Consider the following 21,101-nt stretch of genomic DNA (forward strand, 5'->3'; position numbering starts at 1 on the left):
AGGATAACGCCTTTTAGAGGGAGACACATTTCAGTGGCATGTCCGCGACATTGGTGATATTGGCAAAGGAGGTTTCTATTCCATCTTCGACCTCGCTTGTTTGGTAGAGGGTCCGAAGTTGGACCAATCGGTTTGAGCTTTCCTTTAGAGATTAGCCTTTCCAAGGCTGTGGCATAAGGCATACCCAAATCAGGGAAGGACCTATGAGGTCGTCTGGTTTTTGTTGGTGACACCTAAGGAATTGGCTTCAGTGGTTTTGGTAGCCTTCCAATTAGGGTTGGTTTTGTCGTTGGCATGTAGTCGACTTTCAAAGAGCTTAACCCTTTGCTCAATATCAGAAGAGGGATTATTCCCGGTTATCATTTTGTCCTCAACTTGGGAGAGACGAGTGCTCAAGTTTTCCACGGTAACTAGGAGTCGAAGGACCATGTTGTTGATTTCGGCAGAAGTCATGGCGGACGAGGGTTGATCAACTTCTTGAGTTCCTGGTTGACGATTGATGGGACCCAAGGGATTCCTATTGACATAACGATGGGCGTCATAACATGTCTTGGCAAGGTATTGCATAAACAAAGGCAAGTGCGACACATATATACAAAAGGCAGTTTCGTCGTGAAGACGCGACGGTGTGACTAGGTTATGAGTTATTTAAAGATCGTGGATGACCGCTTGTGTTTGAACTCTTGGTGCACGACTTTGAACTTAGACTCGAGTGTCAACTTTGGCATAGTGATGCCTAGACAGACGACTTCTGAAGAGATTTGGAAGTTTATTGCTGGTGTAACGTCGTCAAGGCATGTACACAAACTTGACCTTTGACCCGTAATGTAAGGGAAATGCTGGTTTAAAACCCGACAGGTTTCGACTCTGCTAACGCCATTGGAGATGTCTCGACAATTAGGGGACACGACCTAGATCAGAAGATAGGTATTGACTTCAGCAGAAACTCGACGTTATCTAGACGACTTGACTTGAAATCGAGTGGACTCTAATTGACTCGAGGTTGAATCGGAAAGGTGGACTGAAATTTTCGAAAATAGAAATTTTCAAAAAGATTCAATTGTCGTTTTATGGACGGCTTCCGAAGAGTAAGGATCTTCAAAAGGTCGGCCAGTCGAAAGGGTTGTCTTAGGTTTGTTTTCAAAAGACGGTTTAAGTTAAGATTGCGGCGACTCTAAAAACAATGTGTTGTTTCCGAAGACGGTTTTTGAAATTCCGAATCACGGATTTGAAAATCGAGAATTGAAGGATTTGGAATCGTCATCACAATGGCCATGAAAATGGTTAAATTTGTTTTCAAAGGATTTGAAATTGAGTCAAAAATTTGAAAACGGTTAAATTTGTTTTCAAGGATTTGATTTTGAATTTGAAATTCGAAAACGGTTAAACTTGTTTTCAAATGATTTGAAATTGGATTTGAAATTTGAAAACGGTTAAAATTGTTTTCAAAGATTTGATTTTGAATTGAAATTTGAAAACGGTTAAATTTGTTTTCAAAGATTTGAAATTGGGTTTGAAATTTGAAAACGGTTAAATTTGTTTTCAAATGAATTGAAATTGGATTTGAAATTTGAAAACGGTTAAGTTTGTTTTCAAATGATTGATTTTGAATTTGAAATTTGAAAACGATTAAATTTGTTTTCAAATGATTTGAAATTGGATTTGAAATTTGAAAACGGTTAAAATTAATTTCAAAGATATGATTTTGAATTGAAATTTGAAAACGGTTAAATTTGTTTTCAAAGATTTGAAATTGGGTTTGAAATTTGAAAACGGTTAAATTTGTTTTCAAATGATTTGAAATTGGATTTAAAATTTGAAAACGGTTAAGTTTGTTTTCAAATGATTGATTTTGAATTTGAAAAGGATTAAATTTGTTTTCAAATGATTTGATTTTGAATTTGAAAATTGAAAACGATTAAATTTGTTTTCAAATGATTTGATTTGGAAATTGGGGGATTTGAAAATGGTTAAATTTGTTTTCAAATGATTTGAAATTGGAAATTGTGAGGATTGAATTCGTCATTACGACGGGTTAGAAAACCGTTTTAACCTTTGAAAGGCCGTATGCAAATCGAAAAGTGTGAGAATTGAAATCGTCATTACGACGGCTTAGAAAAGCTATATTTGATTTCGAAAACGAGATTTGAAATTTGGAAAGTTGTACGGGTTAAAATCATCATTACGACGATTTGGAAAACGTTTTTGTTTGAAACTTGATTTCGAATTTTGAAAATTCGAGGGTAGAATTTGTCATTGCGACGACGTAAAAAGGGCGCTTTGAGAATGTAACGGTCGGCGAGGGCCCGAGGTTTAAAACGACCATTATGACGACGTAAAAGGGTATTTTGAAATGGTCTGTGAAAACCAAGGTTTGAAATCGTCATTACGACGGCATGAAAAGGTGCATTTGAGATGGTTATAAAAACCGGGTTTAGAAATGGCCATTATAACGGCATGAAAAGGTGTATTTGAAATGGTTGTAAAAACTGGTTTCAAAATGGTCATTACGACAGCATAAAAAGGTGTGCAACGGTCAACGAAAGACCGAGGTTTGAAACGGTTGTGAAAAACCGGGTTTGAAAATCGTCATTATGACAGCCAAGGAAGGCGTGCTTTTTGAAATGGTTGTAGAAAACCGGGTTTGAAAATCGTCATTAAGACGGCCTAGGAAGGCGTGCTTTTTTGAAATTGTTGTAGAAAATCGGCCTTGAAAATCGTCATTTTGACGGCCTAGGAAGGCGTGCAATGGTCGGCGAAAGACCGAGGTTTGAAATGGCCATTATAACGGCATGAAAAATGTGTTTTGTTGAAACGGTTGTAAAAAACCGGGTTTGAAAATCGTCATTACGACGGCCTAAAAAGGCGTGCAACGGTCGGCGAAAGACCGAGGTTTGAAACGGCCATTATAACGGCGAAAAAATGTGTTTTTGAAAGTTTGAAATGACACGGAAGGACTTATGATCACAAAACACATAAGCACTCACAGTTCATTATATTATGCATAATGCTGACACGGGTTTTGGCTTAAAAGGGTGGGTTACACACCAAGCAATCAAACCCCGATTTTCGAGAGGGATACCAATACAAACAAAATGTGTAAGGAGGGTGCCCTAGCCTCGTGGTCGAAGGTGATGAAAGCTCTTTGACGAAACAGAAATGTGTAACGTCAACGGTATGCTTGACTCAATCGGGATTCGAAACGCGGGGATGAGAAAACTCACGCCGACGGGATGAGCCAATTGGTCGATAAAGGTTAGGTTATGGCCCGGACAAGGAACCCGACTTGTGACCGTAATATCAATTAATGCACTTTAACCACGACCTCGTTCGAGTTTCACCTTTAAGGATCACAAAGACACAAGTGTCCTAGTTTATCCCCAGCAGAGTCGACAATCTGTGGACATGGGCCACAGACCGATCTGCGGGCGCGATGCTGCCTACCGGTCCGTAGTCATGGGCCACCTGCACGCCAAGCCAAATTGTGGACATGCAGCGGTCTTTTGAAAGCCACGCTCGGCGGCGTAAAAATGCTTTCGACCGGATCGCTTTAGATCGGTCGGTTACGTCTCGGCAAAGGTCTCGAAACGATTAGAGATGTTCGGAGTCGCCACCAAGCATTTGTGGGATGCTTGGAACCCGTTCGAATCCACTTTATACCTAGGTCAATCAAGGCAAAAAGCGGTGCTTGACATAGGTACTAAAGATAAGGACTCGTCCCCCTTTTAGCATTCTATGCCTAAAATGACTCTCGTGCGCCCTGGATAAGGCCATCCACTATCCAAAGGTTCTGAGTAAGGGGTGAGGGTACGTATTGGGAAGCCCTTTAATCGGACACCCAATCCCGCCCGCGTTAGCGGCCTCTACTGATCGATCATGGTTGTTTAAGTGCAAAAGTTGATAAAACGGTTTAAATGCATGAATGCGCAATCAAAAGTCTTAACCTAACATGTGAATATTTCCTAAGTCGGTTGTTTATGCATGTACCAAGAAATTGGTGTCAAAGTTGGATTTAGATTGATTTGCATGTGAAAACGGAAATTAAACATCCATTTACCAAGTTTGGGTTATGATGCTTAACACGATCCATTTATTGAAAAAGGGTGTCAAATGACAAAGTATAAAATGCAAACTCGTCAATCTGATCCGTCACGTATTCGGATAAACCGTAATCAGGATCGTCCTAGACAAGTACCAAAATGAGACAGCATAGTGCCAGGCAGCCCCATTAAGGTGCGAGCCTATTGGCGAGGGAAGGGGCTCTGCCCAGGTTTTAAAATATGAAAACAGACGGCCTCTTGGGGCGCGAGTCAGACGACGACCCAAGGGGCGTCTCCTGGTTGTTAAAAAGGTTGTTTAAAACCGTTTTTTGTGATTAATGATTTGCAAGTATGATTTGCATTACTCGGAATAATTACTATTATGTTAGTAATATTCGTTGTCGGATTTGCAAGTTTGAAAAGCATAGTAAAATGTGTAAAAGGAAAAATGTTTGATTTGAACTAATTATGTTAAGTTCAATTATTTGTAATTAGTCAAGTTTGTCATCGTACTCGGATTAAACCGATATGGTATAAAGAACCAAGGATGATTATGACTTATGACTAATATGTTTGCAAATGTAAATAAATGAGAAAGATGTTAAGTAAAATAAAAGGGGGTTAAAATACCCTTTAATTTGTAATTAACCAATAATATCATCGGGTCACAGAATAAACCGTCTTGGTATAAATAACCAAGGGTGATTATAATTTATGGCTAAAAAGTTTGTCATAAAAATGATTTGAAACATTTGAAATGGTAAAAACCGATTGCAAATAAGAAATGAAATAAAGAGGAAAGACGAGAAGAAACACGTTTGAGCCTGACCTGAGAACCCACAAGAGGCGCAAGCCTCTTTGCATAGCAAAGGGCTTCTGTCTCGGGCCAAAACTCGGTTTTGGCTCGTCTAACCTATATTTGAATCGTGTTATGCATCATTCATGCTTATAAAGTTATGAAAACAGTAAAGACATGAAATAAATGAGTTGTTTACACCCTCAAACTTACGTGTATTGATGTTTGCGACGTAGACGACTTTAGAGACGGTTTTCTCGTTGTGACTAATCGCGATCAAAGAAGGTTAAAAAGCTGCCTTAAAAAAGGATTTAGTTTTGAAAATGAGTTGAAAATATGTTGTTGAAAAACATGTTGATTAATGAATTTAGTTGGTCAAATGGGTCGGTCGAATGCACGGCGACGGTACCAAACAAAATGTGTAAGGCTTGTGTTTACGATCGGTAGGTCGTAAACACGTGTCGATTTTGTGACTTAGGAAGTCGGGTCTAGAAGTTTAAGGGAGAAGGAGGGGGCGGACTCTCGCGTGAGAATTGTGGTGTGTGAAGGTTGATATTTATAGAGAAATGTGGGATGGTCGGTCGGTTGAGTTTGCTTGGAGTCTAAGCAGACACCTGCTTTAGGCGCGACTGCGCGAGCCACCTAGTGACTGAAAGGGGTGTATTGTCCCTTTCAGAAATTTGGATTTTGCATTTGTTCTAACCAATGTTTTGTTGGTTATGATTTGTGGTCTTTGATGGTTTCTTAGCCGTGTAAGCTTACTCTTTGGTGTTTTTTGGGGTAGGTATTTTGTGTCCTTGACTCGGGTTTGACCCGTGTGAATCGGGATTTGAATTTCGAATCGGTTTTTGCCCCGGTGTCGGTTTAGACTCTAATAAGGGTCATTTTAATGCAAATGGAAAAACCATTCATGGCATTATTTTCGACATTCGAGATTTGGTTTGACTCAGGTTGACTCGAGTTGCGGGTTTCTGAGTCGGTTTTGGGTCCGAAGACGGTTTTGACTCTAATTAGGGTCATTTTAATGGAAATGACATGATAAAGGCATTCATGGCATTATTTTTGACATTCAGGATTTGGGTTGACTTGGGTTTACTCAGGTTGACTCGAGTTGCGGGTTTCTGAGTCGGTTTTGGGTCTGAAGACGGTTTTAACTCTAAATAGTGTTATTTTAATGCAAATGAAGTTAGAAAACTTTTGAAATCATTTTTCATATCCGAGTAGTGCATTAAACCGTCTCATGTATAGCCAATCCACGCACGCATATCAAAAACACGTTATAGTCCGATCATCATCGAGTGGTTTTTGGAAGGTGTAGATACTGGGTATCTACAACACTCTTAATCCCTTTTTATTTACTTGTTAATCTCTTGTTTATTGTCTTGCTTAATCATCATGTTCACTTGTGTTGTGATGTTTGACACCATTGCTAGCATAATAATCATGATGAGTAGTAAGTAGTCTCTTAACTAGGATTAGTGGGGGATTAGGGGAGTTAATCATGGGATAGATTTAAGCTTAATGAGTTCATATGAATGCTTGCTTATTGTTCTTCAACTTATGCACATGTCATGTTTGATGAAATCCTAGACTATGAAACCTTGCATTTTTTACCCATCTCTTATCCTTTCAACAAGGCTTGTATGATATAAACCAACTCAAGCCTTGTTCGACCTTGCTTATAGTTGAAATAGGGAAAACCCAAGTCGACTTGTAGGTGTTGTAAAGTCTTAACCGACCCGGCTCCGAGACGTAAGTTTTCCTAGGAATTGGTTTATTATGCATGAAGTTTAATGGGAAGAACTAAGTCGATTGTATGTGTTGTAAAGTCGTGAATGACTCGGCTCCGGGACCCAAATCTTCTTATGAATTATATGACATGAACTAACTTAATTCCAACAATAATAAATTGCTTGCATCTATATAACTCATTTATGCTATCTTACCATGATTCCCTTATGATCCCATGACATCCTAGTATCTTTATTAATTGTTTACATCTCTTAATTTATTGCTTGTTTTACTTCCATTGCTTTTATTAGTTTAGAATCAATCAATTCCAATCAATTGTGACAACCCTAAGTGCAACCATAATTAGATTGAACAATTTGAGTACCCCCGTCCCGTGGATCGACCCCGACTTGCTTGCTATGCTAGTAGTTGGGTATAAATGTGTTTGAGGGCGTACAACGACACGCTCATCAATATACGTGTTACCGTTGTGTACATACATACTCGCCATCGTTATGCAGACACTCGCTGTCACTTTCTACATACATACTCGTTATCACTATGTACATATACTTACTCGCTAACGTTGTGTACATATATACTCGCTATCACTATGTGCATATATACTCGTTATCGCACTATATTTAAACTCTCTCAAAATATTATATGTATTTAATTACAGTTTGCTCATTCCCATATTATAAAAACTTATCACTATATAAGATATTGTCCACATCATAATCTCGCTCCTTTATTATATATGAGCTTCTAATTAGATTTACATACGACACCTAGTACTCTAGTATACCATACTTTTTTAAGCATATGTGCTTTAAAACATAATTTTATGAAATATTTTTCAAATAAAAATATAATTAATTTAATATAGTATCAAAAATTCAAAATCATTTACATGTACGTAGTCGAGAATAAACTAAACATAGTACTCCCTTTGTAGGTTTATAGTCAACCCATTTTGATAGTTTCAAAGTACCATTTCCTACTCTCCTACTCTCTGTGTCTAATCCAACTTATGCATATATGGATAACTAATGGGGTACTAATTCCTATCTTCTTACCAATCTCTACTCTTATATTAATTCAAACAACCCTAGGTTTAACCTTTCACCTCCTAGTCATCCTTATCGGTGTAATTTCTAGGTTGAGTATATCTTTCAAGTTTGGTGAACATTGAACAATACTTCACCTACAATATATCATAGATGTAAAATTGGAAATGTAACAAATAGGAAAATTACTTTTTGTTGCTCACATTGTTTTTTTTTTTTTTTTTCAGATTGTCTAATATAGTTCAGTAATCGTACTCTGTTGTGAGAAGTGAAAAAAACTCTATATTTATAGGGTGCATGGGCTGAGGAGAAGTATGTTGAACACTAATGTGTACGTAGCACAAAGATCAAGGGTATTTGAATACTCTGAATGTGTCGTGCAATTTTAGTTTATACTGAGTATATGCATGTATATTGGAATAATAAAAGGTTATATGTATGCAATGCATATTTACTTCATACATTGTACTATGATGCACCAGTACGGTATACTATGTATCCTCATTGGGCATGATGCATATTTAATATCGTCTTGGGAATTGTACATTCTTTGTTAAACTAAATGTTGTTCACTTTTTATTTAAATTAAATAACTTAAATGCTATATAAATCTACACTCACTCAGCTCAATTTTATATATAGACTAGGTAGTATCCCGCGCTTCGCGCGGACTGTTTGAAAATTTTATTACTATAATTGAAGAAAAATAATATAATTCATATATGACATTTAATATCTTTACTTATAAATAAAAATAAATTAAGTTTCTCAACTCTTATCATCTTAGATTTAACTTCAATGTTTAAAAATAAAATACATACAATTTTAATTATAACTAATAAGTGATAGACTGATAGTTAATTATTCATGATAAACGTTATTATATAAATAATTTTGTGATTTATTAAATATCATATTAATTAAAACAAATGTATTCGAATAATGTAACAATCAACATTAAGTTCTTAGGTAAGATCTTTTCACGATACGTTATGTTCCAAATTAATTAATATTTGTTCAAAACGATGTGAGTATAATTTGATGCAGTTTACAATTTTTAATATATAATGTGTGATGTTTATGTATCAAACATACAGGGTCAAAGCTGAACTTATTTGAATGTTTTGGTTGTGTATGCCTTGCATATGCTATATGTCAAACAACATATTTGTAAGAAAGTTGCACCTTTTGTTTTTTTTTTTGAAACAACTATTTATAAAATAAGGTTAATTGATAAATAATACAAATATAATGACCCATTTTTCATAATCAATATCAACATAATCAATAATTAGAAATCAGTACTAAAATATTAACTTTTTTCTACGATAGGTATCAAACCGCCTTAAAACCCCATCTTAACCTACTCGAAAAAAACAAAAAGCCATCATTCAAGTACAAATCTCCACTCGTTATCACATTATTTAAAACCTCTTAAATCTCTAATTTTTTCAAATATCTCACTCATTATCACATTATCACTTGTCTAATACTCCCTCATATTTCACATAAATGTCCCACTTTTCATAATCGTCTATTCGCAATAATGTCCCACTTTCCATTTTTAGTAAAGTTTTAGACTTATTTTAATCACATTACCCCACAACAATACTTATTTTTATCACCTCACCCCACAACAATACTTATTTTAATCACCCCACCCACAATAATACCCCACAATTCTTTCCATCTCTCAAATTACCTTACCTCACAACAATATTTTACCTTATTTAATTCCATTCCTTAATTCTTGTGTCAACTCAATAGTAACATTTATGTATAATAGGAGGGAGTATAATTTTTTCATTATCACATCATAAAAACTTATCTCTTAGTAGTTATCTTTATGTTTTGTTTTTAATAAATCTAATGACTCTTCTAAATATATTTTTCTTGATGGATTTAATGGTCTAAGTATTATAACTTTCTCAAAATGTCTTTCTTTAAGTAAATGTAACGCATTGTGAGACACTCACTTTAATCATCCATACATATCAAAATATTTCAATAAATATAATAAAAAGTATACTCAATTTAAAGCTTTTTTTTCTCAATAAAAGTAATGATTTACATTTTATTATTTTTATCAAAATAATTTTTTATATAAATTTTAAATAAATCACTGTAATTGTTATTTGTAATTTTATAATACATTTATTAAACTCTAATTAATACTTTGTTGAGATTTATGTAGCATTTATTATATTTATATTTAATGTCCAGCTGTAATTAATACCTGTATTTAATGCTGGGTTGACACCTGGCGCATCCGCAGCGCTTCAACCCAGTTTTATATATATACTAGATTTAATGACCGTGCGATGCACGGGCCAATTTGTAATATCCTATGAATAATTACTTTTGTCATATGATCTTTCAATTTTTCAATGCAAAATTACTGTTCTAACTTGATTCGAGCTGCCTTTTGATCGATTCCCATCGCTTTATTTCCAACAATTTCATTTATTAACATAAACTAACGTTGTATGAATTAACCTCCTTTTTCAACCTTAACTTTCCATACTCTTTTAAAAACCTAAAGTTGTGCTACTGTTCCTGTAACAGTAATTTTGGATGTTTTTCCCGATTTTATCCCTGGCTTTCCTTCTTATTACTTGCGTGCCATTTTTTTTATTCATCTTCTGCTAATTCCCCCTCTTTTTCTCTCCCAGACTCGTATCACCTATTCATCTGCACCTTATTATTGTTGTCGTTGCCCCCTTTCTGACTCTCTCAGATTAACCCTCCCTCTAATCCGTCACCAAGTTATCTCTTCTCAGCCATGCATCTCTCTATTACTCTTGCTGCGTCTTCATCCTCTTGTATGGTGAGTTACCTTCAACTTTTCCTTCATTTCTTTGCTTTTCGTGGATTAGTAGCCGATTGGCTGTTCCGTTGTTACTCGTCTTATTTTTTCATTTCATTTTTTATTTTTAAAATCGAAGTATTTGATTTAGGTTTGATCTTAATTGTTGTTTTAGTTAGGTACTTCGGTGTTCAATTGGTGTTTGATCGAAGTTCGGAGTATTTTGTTTCCTTGTTTTCATTGTTGAATTTTTGTTAAATTTCGAAAATATTTGGATAATTAATCCAAGCTTTGATAAAACAGAAATCAATTGAACATCGAATTACAAGCAAAAACGTACATAACAAATTATTGTTGAATTAATGTTGATTTTGATAAATACTCTGATAATTTCAGTATGTGATTTGCATGTCGTGATGCTATTATCATTATTTTAAATTTCTGGATTATGTACCCTGCTGAATTCTGAGTTTGCATGTTGTAGTTGCCTGGTTCTGACGCTGCTAAAGACGATGGGACGTGCGCAGCTTGTTATTTGGATTCATAGTATCACTTTGGTATTTATCTGTTTATCCTCGCTTTTAATTTTGCCTTTAATTTTGCCTTTAGATTGATTGCATGCAACTTATTACTTAGATTCATGGGCTCGCTTTGCTATGTATCTGTTCATAGGTGTATTTTTTAGGTGCTGTTATTGAGGTACCGTCCTTGCTTTGTCCGAGTATTGAGAGCGAAAAAGATAAATATGGAGACTTTCCACCTTATTGGTTTATTTGATGCTGGAAAATTGAACTTCAGCGCTAGAAAAGTTGTATGTGGTCATTAATGAAAGTATAAATACCCTTGAGAAGCATCACTTACCCATTGCTTGGATGGAGGAATTTGGAGGGAGATGGAGAAGGAAAGGAAGAGATCAATTCTCTTGATTGTTAGCAACTTGGGGTGGTGGAATTTGGAGATGGAGGAAATGGAGGAATGTTTTTTCCCTCCTACAACTCTACAAGTCAAAGTATAATTATTTCACAAAGGAATGATCCGGAAGAAAAATAGCATCCATCCATACTCCTTCCCCTTCCTTTCCCTCCTTAATGTGTAGTAAAAGCAAAGGGTTAGCGGTTTGGTTTCATCTGCATCATTTATGAGATTGCTTTCGTGTGTATAGTTCCTATCCATGTGCTAATGGTATTGGACATCGCTAATTTCTACTACTACTGCTTTTTTCCTTTCCCTGCAGATTAAGCGTGGGATCTCTACCATGAAATTTGTACGACATCCAAATATCATCTGTTTGTACGAGGTTAGGAGCAAAAATATTTTCCACTGACATTTTGATAGTCTACCGGTGGTCGTCCTGCCTATTTTGATGTAAAATTTGTTAATTAAATAGGTAGCCAGCTACTGCTTCTTTTTTGCTTACAGTATTTCATAATGTGTTCTTATATATTGATAAATACCTATTTTCTTCTTGTCTTTTTGTGATCAATTTATATTTTAGTGGTACTTGTAGGTGATGGCCAGCAAGACAAATTTACATTGTTTTGGAGTTTGTCACGGGTGGAGAACTTTTTGATAAAATTGTAAGCCAAAAACCCAAATTACAAGCATATTAGATATTTGGTATCCATCAAATTATTATGCAAGTTCATTCTCTCTGTCCACTTATATTTCTTTATGTTCATCATGAAAAACCGTTCCTCGGGCAAGCAAAAGACCGAAACTTGAAATAAAAAGAGACAACTACCACATAAATGTCTGTTCATTAAGACTCCGAGTGTCCGACACCGGTAGCGAGGTAATACTAAAGAGTCCGAGCAACATAGGGCTATACTGCTTTGACACTTGAATTTGTCGGAGTATCATCTGTGTCTTTATTTGGATGTTTAGATTAGGAGGGTAGAGGGGGGAAGGGCATGGAGAGTGGGAGATGGTGGGATTTAGGACAAATTAATTACTATCCTTCTTTCCCCTGGGTTATTAAAATTTCAGGAAGCTCCTTACTTGTTTGATTGCATTTGATAAAGATGCATTTTTATTCATTTTGTATAGTTTGTTTCATTTGAATAATGATTTTTTCCTTTCTGTCTTCTTTGAGTGAATTATGTTTTCGTTTTTACTACGTGACTACATTACAGCCCTCTCCCTCTCCTAAGTAGTGTGTGTTTGATATTGAAACTTTGATTAATGTCTTTAAAATTGTTTTGTCAGATGCTGTTTGATTATGTTCAGTCATTCAAACCCATTCGAGAGTGGGGGAGAGGGAGGGAAGTTAAGAGAGGCAGAGGGAGAGGGAGGGGGAGGGAGAGAGACAGGGAAGGGGGGAAGTGGGAGAGGGAGGAAGGAGGAAAGGAGTGTGGGAATGGGGTGGAAAAGAAAGCCTATGCTTGTTTTGGTTCAGATTATGACTGAGGAAGGGAAAGGAAGGGGGTTGGAGGAAGGGAGGATGTATGTCTTGGTTTTGTTGAGATTGCCTTCTCATTCTTAAGATATTGTAGCCATGCTCTCCACCAACTTAAATATACCTACTTAAAAGGCATTCTTATGATGTTGGGTTATTGGGTCGGTTAATGTGGATGTTAAAGCACATTCTTAAGTAGTATTCTTAAGATGTAGTCATTTTAGGGGTCTCTGTTTTTGCTATAGTAAGTTGCTTTATTTAGCTCCTTTAATATTTCTTGTTCGCAGGATATTGATGCTCTTACCTTGTTTTAATAGTTATTCTACTAAACTTGGAGCTTGTTCTTGCAACTGATGATGTTCTGACCTTGTCATTAGTCACCTTTTGTTTATAGTTTATCAGTGTGTAGCTCAATTTTTTAGAAGTTCTTATAATGAATAGGTTGGCCAAAATATTAGTCATTTCCCTTGCTCGGCGATACAAGAATTTGGAGAGCTTGGATTTCTCATGGTGTCAGTCTTATGGATGATTTACTGGGACTGATTTTAGACAACTGCGTCCCTAAGGTTGCTTAAAACCTTTGGTTGCACATAGGTATATTACTCCACCAGTTAGCTTTTCTCTGAAGGGAATTGGCTCAGTGGAATACAAATTGTTTTCCCCTTTTAGCTTGCTCTCTAACGTTTTTAGGCATTTGTACTGTCTAATGTGAGATGGGCATATCCAAGATATTTGATAAGCTACTAACATGCAAGCTCTTAGCGCTTGTTTAGACTGTAATATTATGGTTGTTGTTGGATTTTGTTGTTTAGAGAACTCATATGAGTTATGACAAACTATGGGAGTAAATTAAAGATCAAGGCGATAAAAGCCGGATTAAATCACTTTTGAAACATCTATGGTAGAAGCTTCATCCAAGAATCTCATCGAACATGTAAAAGATATGATACGTTGTTTTATTTTGTACTAATTCCGAGTAAGTTATGGTTTATTAGATAAGATTTGGCATATGGTAGAAAATTGAATAAATGAAGGTTGAAATTCTGGAAGTTGGTTAAGAATTGGGGATAAATAATGGGAGTTTATGATGTTTCACGGTTAGAAAGACATGGAGTGATGATCACAGCATTGTTCATGTTGCAGGGTAAGGATGAATGGGTGAATGTAGAGTTTCAGTCTCCTTAACTTGCTTCAGATGACTCGGTTGGATTTTTTTCGCCCTCAAAGAGTAAGTATTGTTTCTTGTTGCTCCTGTGCTTCTTCTATGTCGGTTTTCATTTTTTTTACTAGATTCCTATCATATCGGATACTTCCTCGATGTGTTAATTCTTTTGTGCGAGAATATAGGAGCACATTGGATGAAAATGGAAGTTGCACATTATTTCATTTTTTAATGTTCAAACAAGCTAGAGTTCTTTCTTTTAGTTTCAGTTAAAAAGAACTACACCTAAAGAGATTGAGAACAAAATCATATTATCGTATAAATAGCATCCTAAATAGGATAGATTCTGGTGGTAAATTTATTTATAGACATTCTTAAAGAAAACGTTATGTTTATTCCCCGACAGAGAAAGCATGATGTTTGTGTCTCTTAGAGTTAGGCAATTGTGTTACTTCATTATGATGTGGTTCAAGTTTAGTATCCTAACTGTATGCTTCATCTTATGTTAAAGCTCGTCAAGCAGTTATTCTGAAACGGATAGAAAGGAACAACCGCCATATTAAGGTACATGTATCATGAAACTTGATGATCCTTGTCTTATATTTTGGATTACTGGTTTTAGAAATATTAGTTCAATGTGTATTTCAACTTATTAATCAGCGTTGCAGATTTTTCGCGTGGATTTTTTTCCTAGAGGCTTGTCGAACGTCGGTGAATGGATGATTGAATCGGTATAAACGAGAGCGAAAGGGTATGTATGCAATAAACAAATGTATAATAGTTGTGACTTGCATTTGCATGATTAAATTTTAGTTGTGTCTGGTTTGGCGATCAGACTTACATATGATATTGCTAACATACGCTCACGCTGCCAAAGTGTGGACAAAACCCATGTAATTGAATTGTATGATTAAATTGTGGCAAACTGGCAACACTGTTGCTGCACATGGGAAAACTGATGTTGCAGATTTTTGGACCTTTTTAGCATGGACATTGCTTGGAAATGTGTGCAATCACTGAATTTAGAAACTTTTCTTATCCCTTGTTTTTTTCCTGGTGACACTTGCATATATCATGCTCACAATATGTAGAAGTACTCTATAGAATGAATTTTCTGAAAAGGTTAGAAGTACTTTGAATATAATAACACATTTCTTGTCCATATTATCTTCTACTTTATTTGTTGAGAATGTATATTACTCTATAGAATGAATTGGCCGGTAATTGTGAATGTTTCTATGCACCTAGAGCACAGTACATCAGTACATACGCCTTAATAAAATTAAGAGCATGGGTAAAGCTTGTCGTTGCTCACAAAATTAGAAGTACAAACTGATTAGTACCGATGAGTTTGGAAGCAAGTCCATGAAGGCAAAGTGAAATGTTATCTATTACCATTGCCATGTCGACCAATTAACCATGTGTATCATAAAGAACTCAAGAGCATGGCATGACTGGCGTGACACTATATAAAATTATACTCGGAAGTCCAACAGAATAATTATAAAACATGAAGTATAAGTAATTGATGCAGTCACTAGGATGCTCAGTAATAGTGAATGAGTATTCTATACGAGATTTCTTGATAATAGCCTTAATTTAATCTGGCATATAATAGGAAAAACATACCCATTTATTTTCCTGAGTTCCAATTTTTTAACCAGTTACTAAACAGGGTAAGTTATGTGTGTTGTTTTTGCTATTTCAGTAGAGCCGCTGAAAGAGGGCAAACCGTGGAAGTGAATAAAGAGGAAGAAGGTGAGTGAATGAATTAATCCTTAGATGTGCCCCTCTATTTCTAATTCCTCCAATTTAATTTGCTAACCAAACAAAAGATATTGTTCCCTTCCACATTCCTGCATCCAAATAAAGGGGTGTCATTTAAACTGGTGTATACGTGCGGTGCCCTTTCGTAGGTAATGACTGCTAAACAGCCAAACAATGGTCTTTCTTAGTGGCTTGAACAAGAGTTGTGTTCTCACTGTGAAGGAACTTGCTCCAAGATCATCTGAAACAAGGGGTAAATTTTATGCTAATATAAAGCACTTTCATATTAGTGACTTACAAAATCCCGGTCTGAGTTTTGTTCGTTGATTGCTGGAACTTACCTAATATTAGTGCCTAATAATGAAGCTTGGCAAGGCCTTCTATCGTCGGAGAATTGCAGAATAAGAGAAACTATACGGATGAAGCCATCTTAGTGAAAGTCTGATGTTCAAGCACATGAATGTCTCGGTAATTTGTTCTGTTTACAAATCGCAGCAGCTATATTGTTGTATTTATCTACTTCATCACCTTTGTTACCACGCGGAGTAGAGCGATCCATTAGTATGCAGAAATAGCTTCAAAGCTATATTGACCTAGAAAGCTTGTATTCCACTAAACCTCCCACTTTTGTGTCTTTTTTTTGTTAATAGAAAACTCAGTATATGTTTAATCCAGATCATATAAGAACAGTTGATAGTTCTTATCTACAATACTTGTTGATGAGAATTGGAAATAAGGTGTAGTTGGAGCTGTTGGACTTTCTAATTTTCTGTGCATCCCATACTTCGACTATTAAGTTTTTAGTTTTATGCTGTAGCAGCCAAGCTCCCTCTGAATCCAAGAACACAAAGTATTCCTGAATTGCCTACCCAAAACTCCTACTAACCTACAGAATTCTTAGCAACTTTTGGGAGAAGATGAGGAGAGGGAGGGGGAATAGGAGAGGAAGGGGAGGGAGGGCAGGGGAGGAGGAGGAGAGGTAGGGGTACGGGAGGCGTCATAGAAGGAGAAATGGGAGGAGGAGGGGAAGAGGAGTAAGAGGAGAAAAGGGAGGTGGAGGGGACTTACTTTTGAGGGTTTTTTAATGAGATTAAAGTTAAGGAAGATGAAAGTCGGTCAAAAATTCAGGCTATAGATCATAGCATCTCGGCTCTTCAGTTTCTGTTTCTATTTCTACTTCCGTTTCTCTCTTTCCCGCAAGAAATTATATAATCTGGAACGTATTTTGCTATCTATCTAAGATACTTGTTTTATTTCCCAGGTAGGAAAAAGGATAGAAAATGACGACGAGGGTACCAAGACAACACTCTGATGCCTTCCTCAGAGGTTATTTCGGCAAAACATGATATCACACCTTGAGGCAGCTACTGTTGACTATAAACCTGTGTTGAAGGTAAGTGATGTTGATTATAATCTGAAAAAAAATGTTGTTGATGTTGTTACTTTTGTTGAAGGGTAGTTAGTTTCCTGCATATTATATGTATTGTGCAAAAAGGGTGTCCAAATACCATCATTTGTACAGTTCAAAATAGACATGCATAAAATAATTCTACGGCCTTTTGTGATGGTATAATAATAAAACATTGTAACTTTCGAGCAGATCAAGCTTGATGCAGATGACTAAAAATTGGCTATTAAAGTTCATGGACCAAAGTAAGTAACTATTACAGAATGAGTATTAGTTACTAATACTATAGCTTGTTCTGCAAATTTTAGTTCAAAGGTTTTATAATTGAAGTTCATAGGACGCCTCTTCTTATTTAGTTACTTGGCAAAAATATGGGACAAATATAAATTTGTCGTACGACTATATACAATGATGTGGCCCGCATATATGAATCATTTTAGACCTGTTTTTGAGTTGACGTTGACAATATTTCTGTTGTTCGGCTGTACTGAGAAAATCAGGAAAAACCATGGAGGGAGTGGAGCAGAACGATGACCTCCCCCTCCAATTTTCCTGAACTTTTTAAATGGAACCAAACAACACAAAACAATTGGTTATGCACGTAGTTACTGTGCTGAAGCGAATGAGTATCACTTCCTTGCGGCTTCTATCTAATTGTGGTAATATGCGTTTGTAGCTCTGCATGATATATGTATTGTGCACTAATATTCTGCTTTTGTGCCTTCTTGTAGTGGTCAGGCTGCTGTAATTATACCAAGGCAAGTGGTCTTAAGGCTTGCTTCTCGCAGGGTGAAGCCAGTTGCTGATGCTAAACATCACACTGTTGTTACTACTGAAAGTGGGGAAGTATTCACTTGGGCTTCTGTCGAGGTACCACTTCTGTTTTAAAGTCGTATAAGTGTTTAATCTATATCTGTCTATAACCCTTTAAGAAGTTTAGAATGGCCTTACTGTTACCAGAGCAGTAACCCACTATTTTCCCGTACAATTTTAACAATTGTTCACTACTTTACTCCCTCACTCACCTGCTTGTTCTTTCCCTTGCCTTATTCTCTGCTCACTTGCCTTCCGAACTCTGACCAAGGTTTTTGTATGGCACTTTTTTTATGCGATTGCAGTTATTGAGGATAATGGAGATCAGGCAAACAAGTGCATCGACTTAGAATGTTACAAAAACCAGATCTCTTATCAGTGTATGTTGTCTCTTCCTTCTCTTAAATTTATTTTTGAGGAGTTAATGAAATTTGGGGTCTTATTGTTGCCTGTTTTTAGGGGTTTAGAGTTGGTTTTAACTTGTTGGTTCGTGTTTGACTTTAATTTGTGTTTGGATTGTTGACTTATGAGTAGCTATCCATCATTTTAACTTGGATTGGGGAAGAAGACATGAAGTTTTGAAGCTATGAAAACCGTTACTAAAAACCTTAAGCACCCGTAATTAAGAGTTGGTTTTAACTTGTTGGTTCATGTTTGATTTTAATTTGTGTTTGGATTGTTGACTTATGAGTAGCTATCCATCATTTTAACTTGGATTGGGGAAGAAGACATGAAGTTTTGAAGCTATGAAAACCGTTACTAAAAACCTTAAGCACCCGTAATTAATGGGTCATACAAACTCGAGATTGTGATAAAAATAAACCATCACCATTAATTTCATTTTTTTCCAGCTCCATCACTACCCACTTTCAACATTCAACCAAATATTACTATAGTAAATCCACCAAAAAGTACTATAGCTGATCCACAAGTCCCATAAATCTTAAATCTATTAGCTCCATAATCATGCACTTACCAGCTCCCACATGCTATTTTGTAGGGAAAAATTAAACGTTACGTAAATTGATGAAATTTGGCATACCTTGGCGACTTTGTGTAATTTGTAATTGGTCTCATCTTCTTTACTAATTGGTGACTTTCTGGTGAATCCAAGAGGCAACGAAAATTGGGTAGGGCTAAAATAGAATAAAGGAAATGATAGGAGCATTAGAGAGAATGGTAAGGGAAGTAGAAAAAAAATGGAAAAAAAGTTGGTACCTGTTTCATTTTGACTTGAATTAGAGAAGAAGACATGAAGTTTTTAAGTTAACATTAGTTCAAATGGAATAACTAAAACACGTACTTCCTCCATCCCATTTTTATTGTCCCCTTTTCTTTCAAATTTTATCCCAATATAATTGTCCCCATTCTAAATATAGTAAGGAAAATTTTTAATCATCCAATATTGCCCCTGGATAACTAACTACCACCTGTGTTACTCAGACACGCCGACACGTTAATATCTCAACTCTTCCTTCATTTAAGGGGTAAAGTTGGTAGTCCACCACTTTTTCTTAAATCCCTCTAAAATAGCAAGGGGGAGTATAAAAATGGTATGGATGGTGTATATGAGAAGCAATATTACGTAGTGTATCTGATTTCCGCTGCATTATGGGTTTTAGTTCCAGTTACGTTGGATTATGCTCTACTGAGAGCATTTAGCTTATTCATGCTGCGTGTTCATAAAGTTCAACTTGGTAACCCTGCCGTAAATAAATCCCACCATATAAAGGTTTAGTAGTATTCAATTTTTCTAACCTGAGGTGTAATTGCTATATCAGTAACAAAATGAATCTGAAAGACGTGCGCAGACTGTCTAATTCTTAATTTAAACCTATTAGACACTGAATGCGTTGATTTCGTAGGCGGTTCACGTAGGAGTTCATGGGATGATGAATAAGTTTAAAGAACGTGCTTAAGTATGTCATTCACTTCCAAGTTAAACGTCAAATTTCCTATTCGTTTTCTATGTTTACAACACAACCTCTGATTGCTTTTGGGGGAGGGTTAGTCAGTTTACGATGGGGGAAATGAAAAGGGAAAGTCGGGGTAGTGGGGTTTGAAGAGAGCAATATATGAGGGTCATGTGGAACACTATTTCGCTTACAGTAATCACGGATTTCGTTAAATGTTGTTCATTTCCGACGGTGCAAGAGTTTTTTTTCTTTAACATAGGGGTGACTCTTCACACATCTTACTTTTGCATCGTATACGGAAACCCTTAAGGCATAAGGGAAATGTTGTATTCAGATTTATGCTGGTAATTATACTATTCTATGCAAATATCTCTGTTCTAAGGATATCGTGTCCCTTGCAGGAAGTTATGGCCACGACCTGATCTTAATAATTCTAAGAGCATACGAGGGTACCGATTAACCTATTCTTAACCACAAACTTGACTTGGGAAGAGGTGGCTCAACTGCAGCAGAACACGGTGGTACATAAATTGATCCGTCTATTTGCTGAAATTTCTATGCAGTTTTAGAATGCCACTAAAATAATGTGAACGTTGCCAAGATTTTGGACTGTCCAACATTGCAGAATGAGAAAAAAGATGCAACAGTTGAAAGTTGTCGTCGGAGAGTGTTAAAAGGATGTGACATCGGGTTCTTTACTACATCAACTAAGATATGTCCCTAAAAGATTTGCACCTAAAAGATTTGCAAGTATGTCACTATTAGGGACAAAATAAAGCAACTCTTTGCTACTATTTGTATAACGCCGAAGTACATTTATATACTTCATAATCTTTCAATACTCTGCTATTTAACAATATTGGGGTCCCATGTATAGACAAAATGAGGAAGAAAGACAATTATATGGGGATTGTGATTTGTGTCGAGAAAGTAATTGTGCCTAATCAGCTTCGGAAATCTAACGATTGCTGTTCTCTATTAGACATTGTGTTTTCGAGCATTTTCCCCAGTTGTGTAATGATTACTATGCTCGGTCCACCATTTCTAAATATGTGGACTATGTCCAGTTGTTATACGTCCAACTTACTCCCGCTTAGCAATTCACCAAATTGGGGCACCGCGCCCGATAGGGCGCGGTGCAACAACTAGTAATAGTAAAGGTTAGATAAGTTTACATAAGTAAGTTGACTAAAAATT

General features: G+C 36.1%; 1 protein-coding gene across 1 annotated transcript; it reads left to right on the top strand.

The window, feature by feature from the left end:
- The first annotated feature begins 732 nt into the window (after positions 1–732).
- Positions 733–20,834, top strand: LOC141647701 (uncharacterized). Its single transcript, XM_074456001.1, has 15 exons — positions 733–794; positions 10,180–10,464; positions 10,928–11,000; positions 11,678–11,740; positions 13,982–14,066; positions 14,512–14,564; positions 14,669–14,751; positions 15,709–15,758; positions 15,917–16,020; positions 16,134–16,235; positions 17,029–17,160; positions 17,368–17,420; positions 17,907–18,045; positions 18,294–18,368; positions 20,306–20,834. Exons 1-5 carry the CDS (start codon positions 733–735, stop codon positions 14,021–14,023), a joined length of 525 nt encoding a protein of 174 aa, XP_074312102.1. The 3' UTR covers positions 14,024–14,066; positions 14,512–14,564; positions 14,669–14,751; positions 15,709–15,758; positions 15,917–16,020; positions 16,134–16,235; positions 17,029–17,160; positions 17,368–17,420; positions 17,907–18,045; positions 18,294–18,368; positions 20,306–20,834.
- The last annotated feature ends 267 nt before the right edge of the window (positions 20,835–21,101 follow it).

This window comes from Silene latifolia, chromosome 1 (assembly GCF_048544455.1).
Source record: "Silene latifolia isolate original U9 population chromosome 1, ASM4854445v1, whole genome shotgun sequence".
Taxonomy (NCBI): Eukaryota; Viridiplantae; Streptophyta; class Magnoliopsida; order Caryophyllales; family Caryophyllaceae; genus Silene; species Silene latifolia.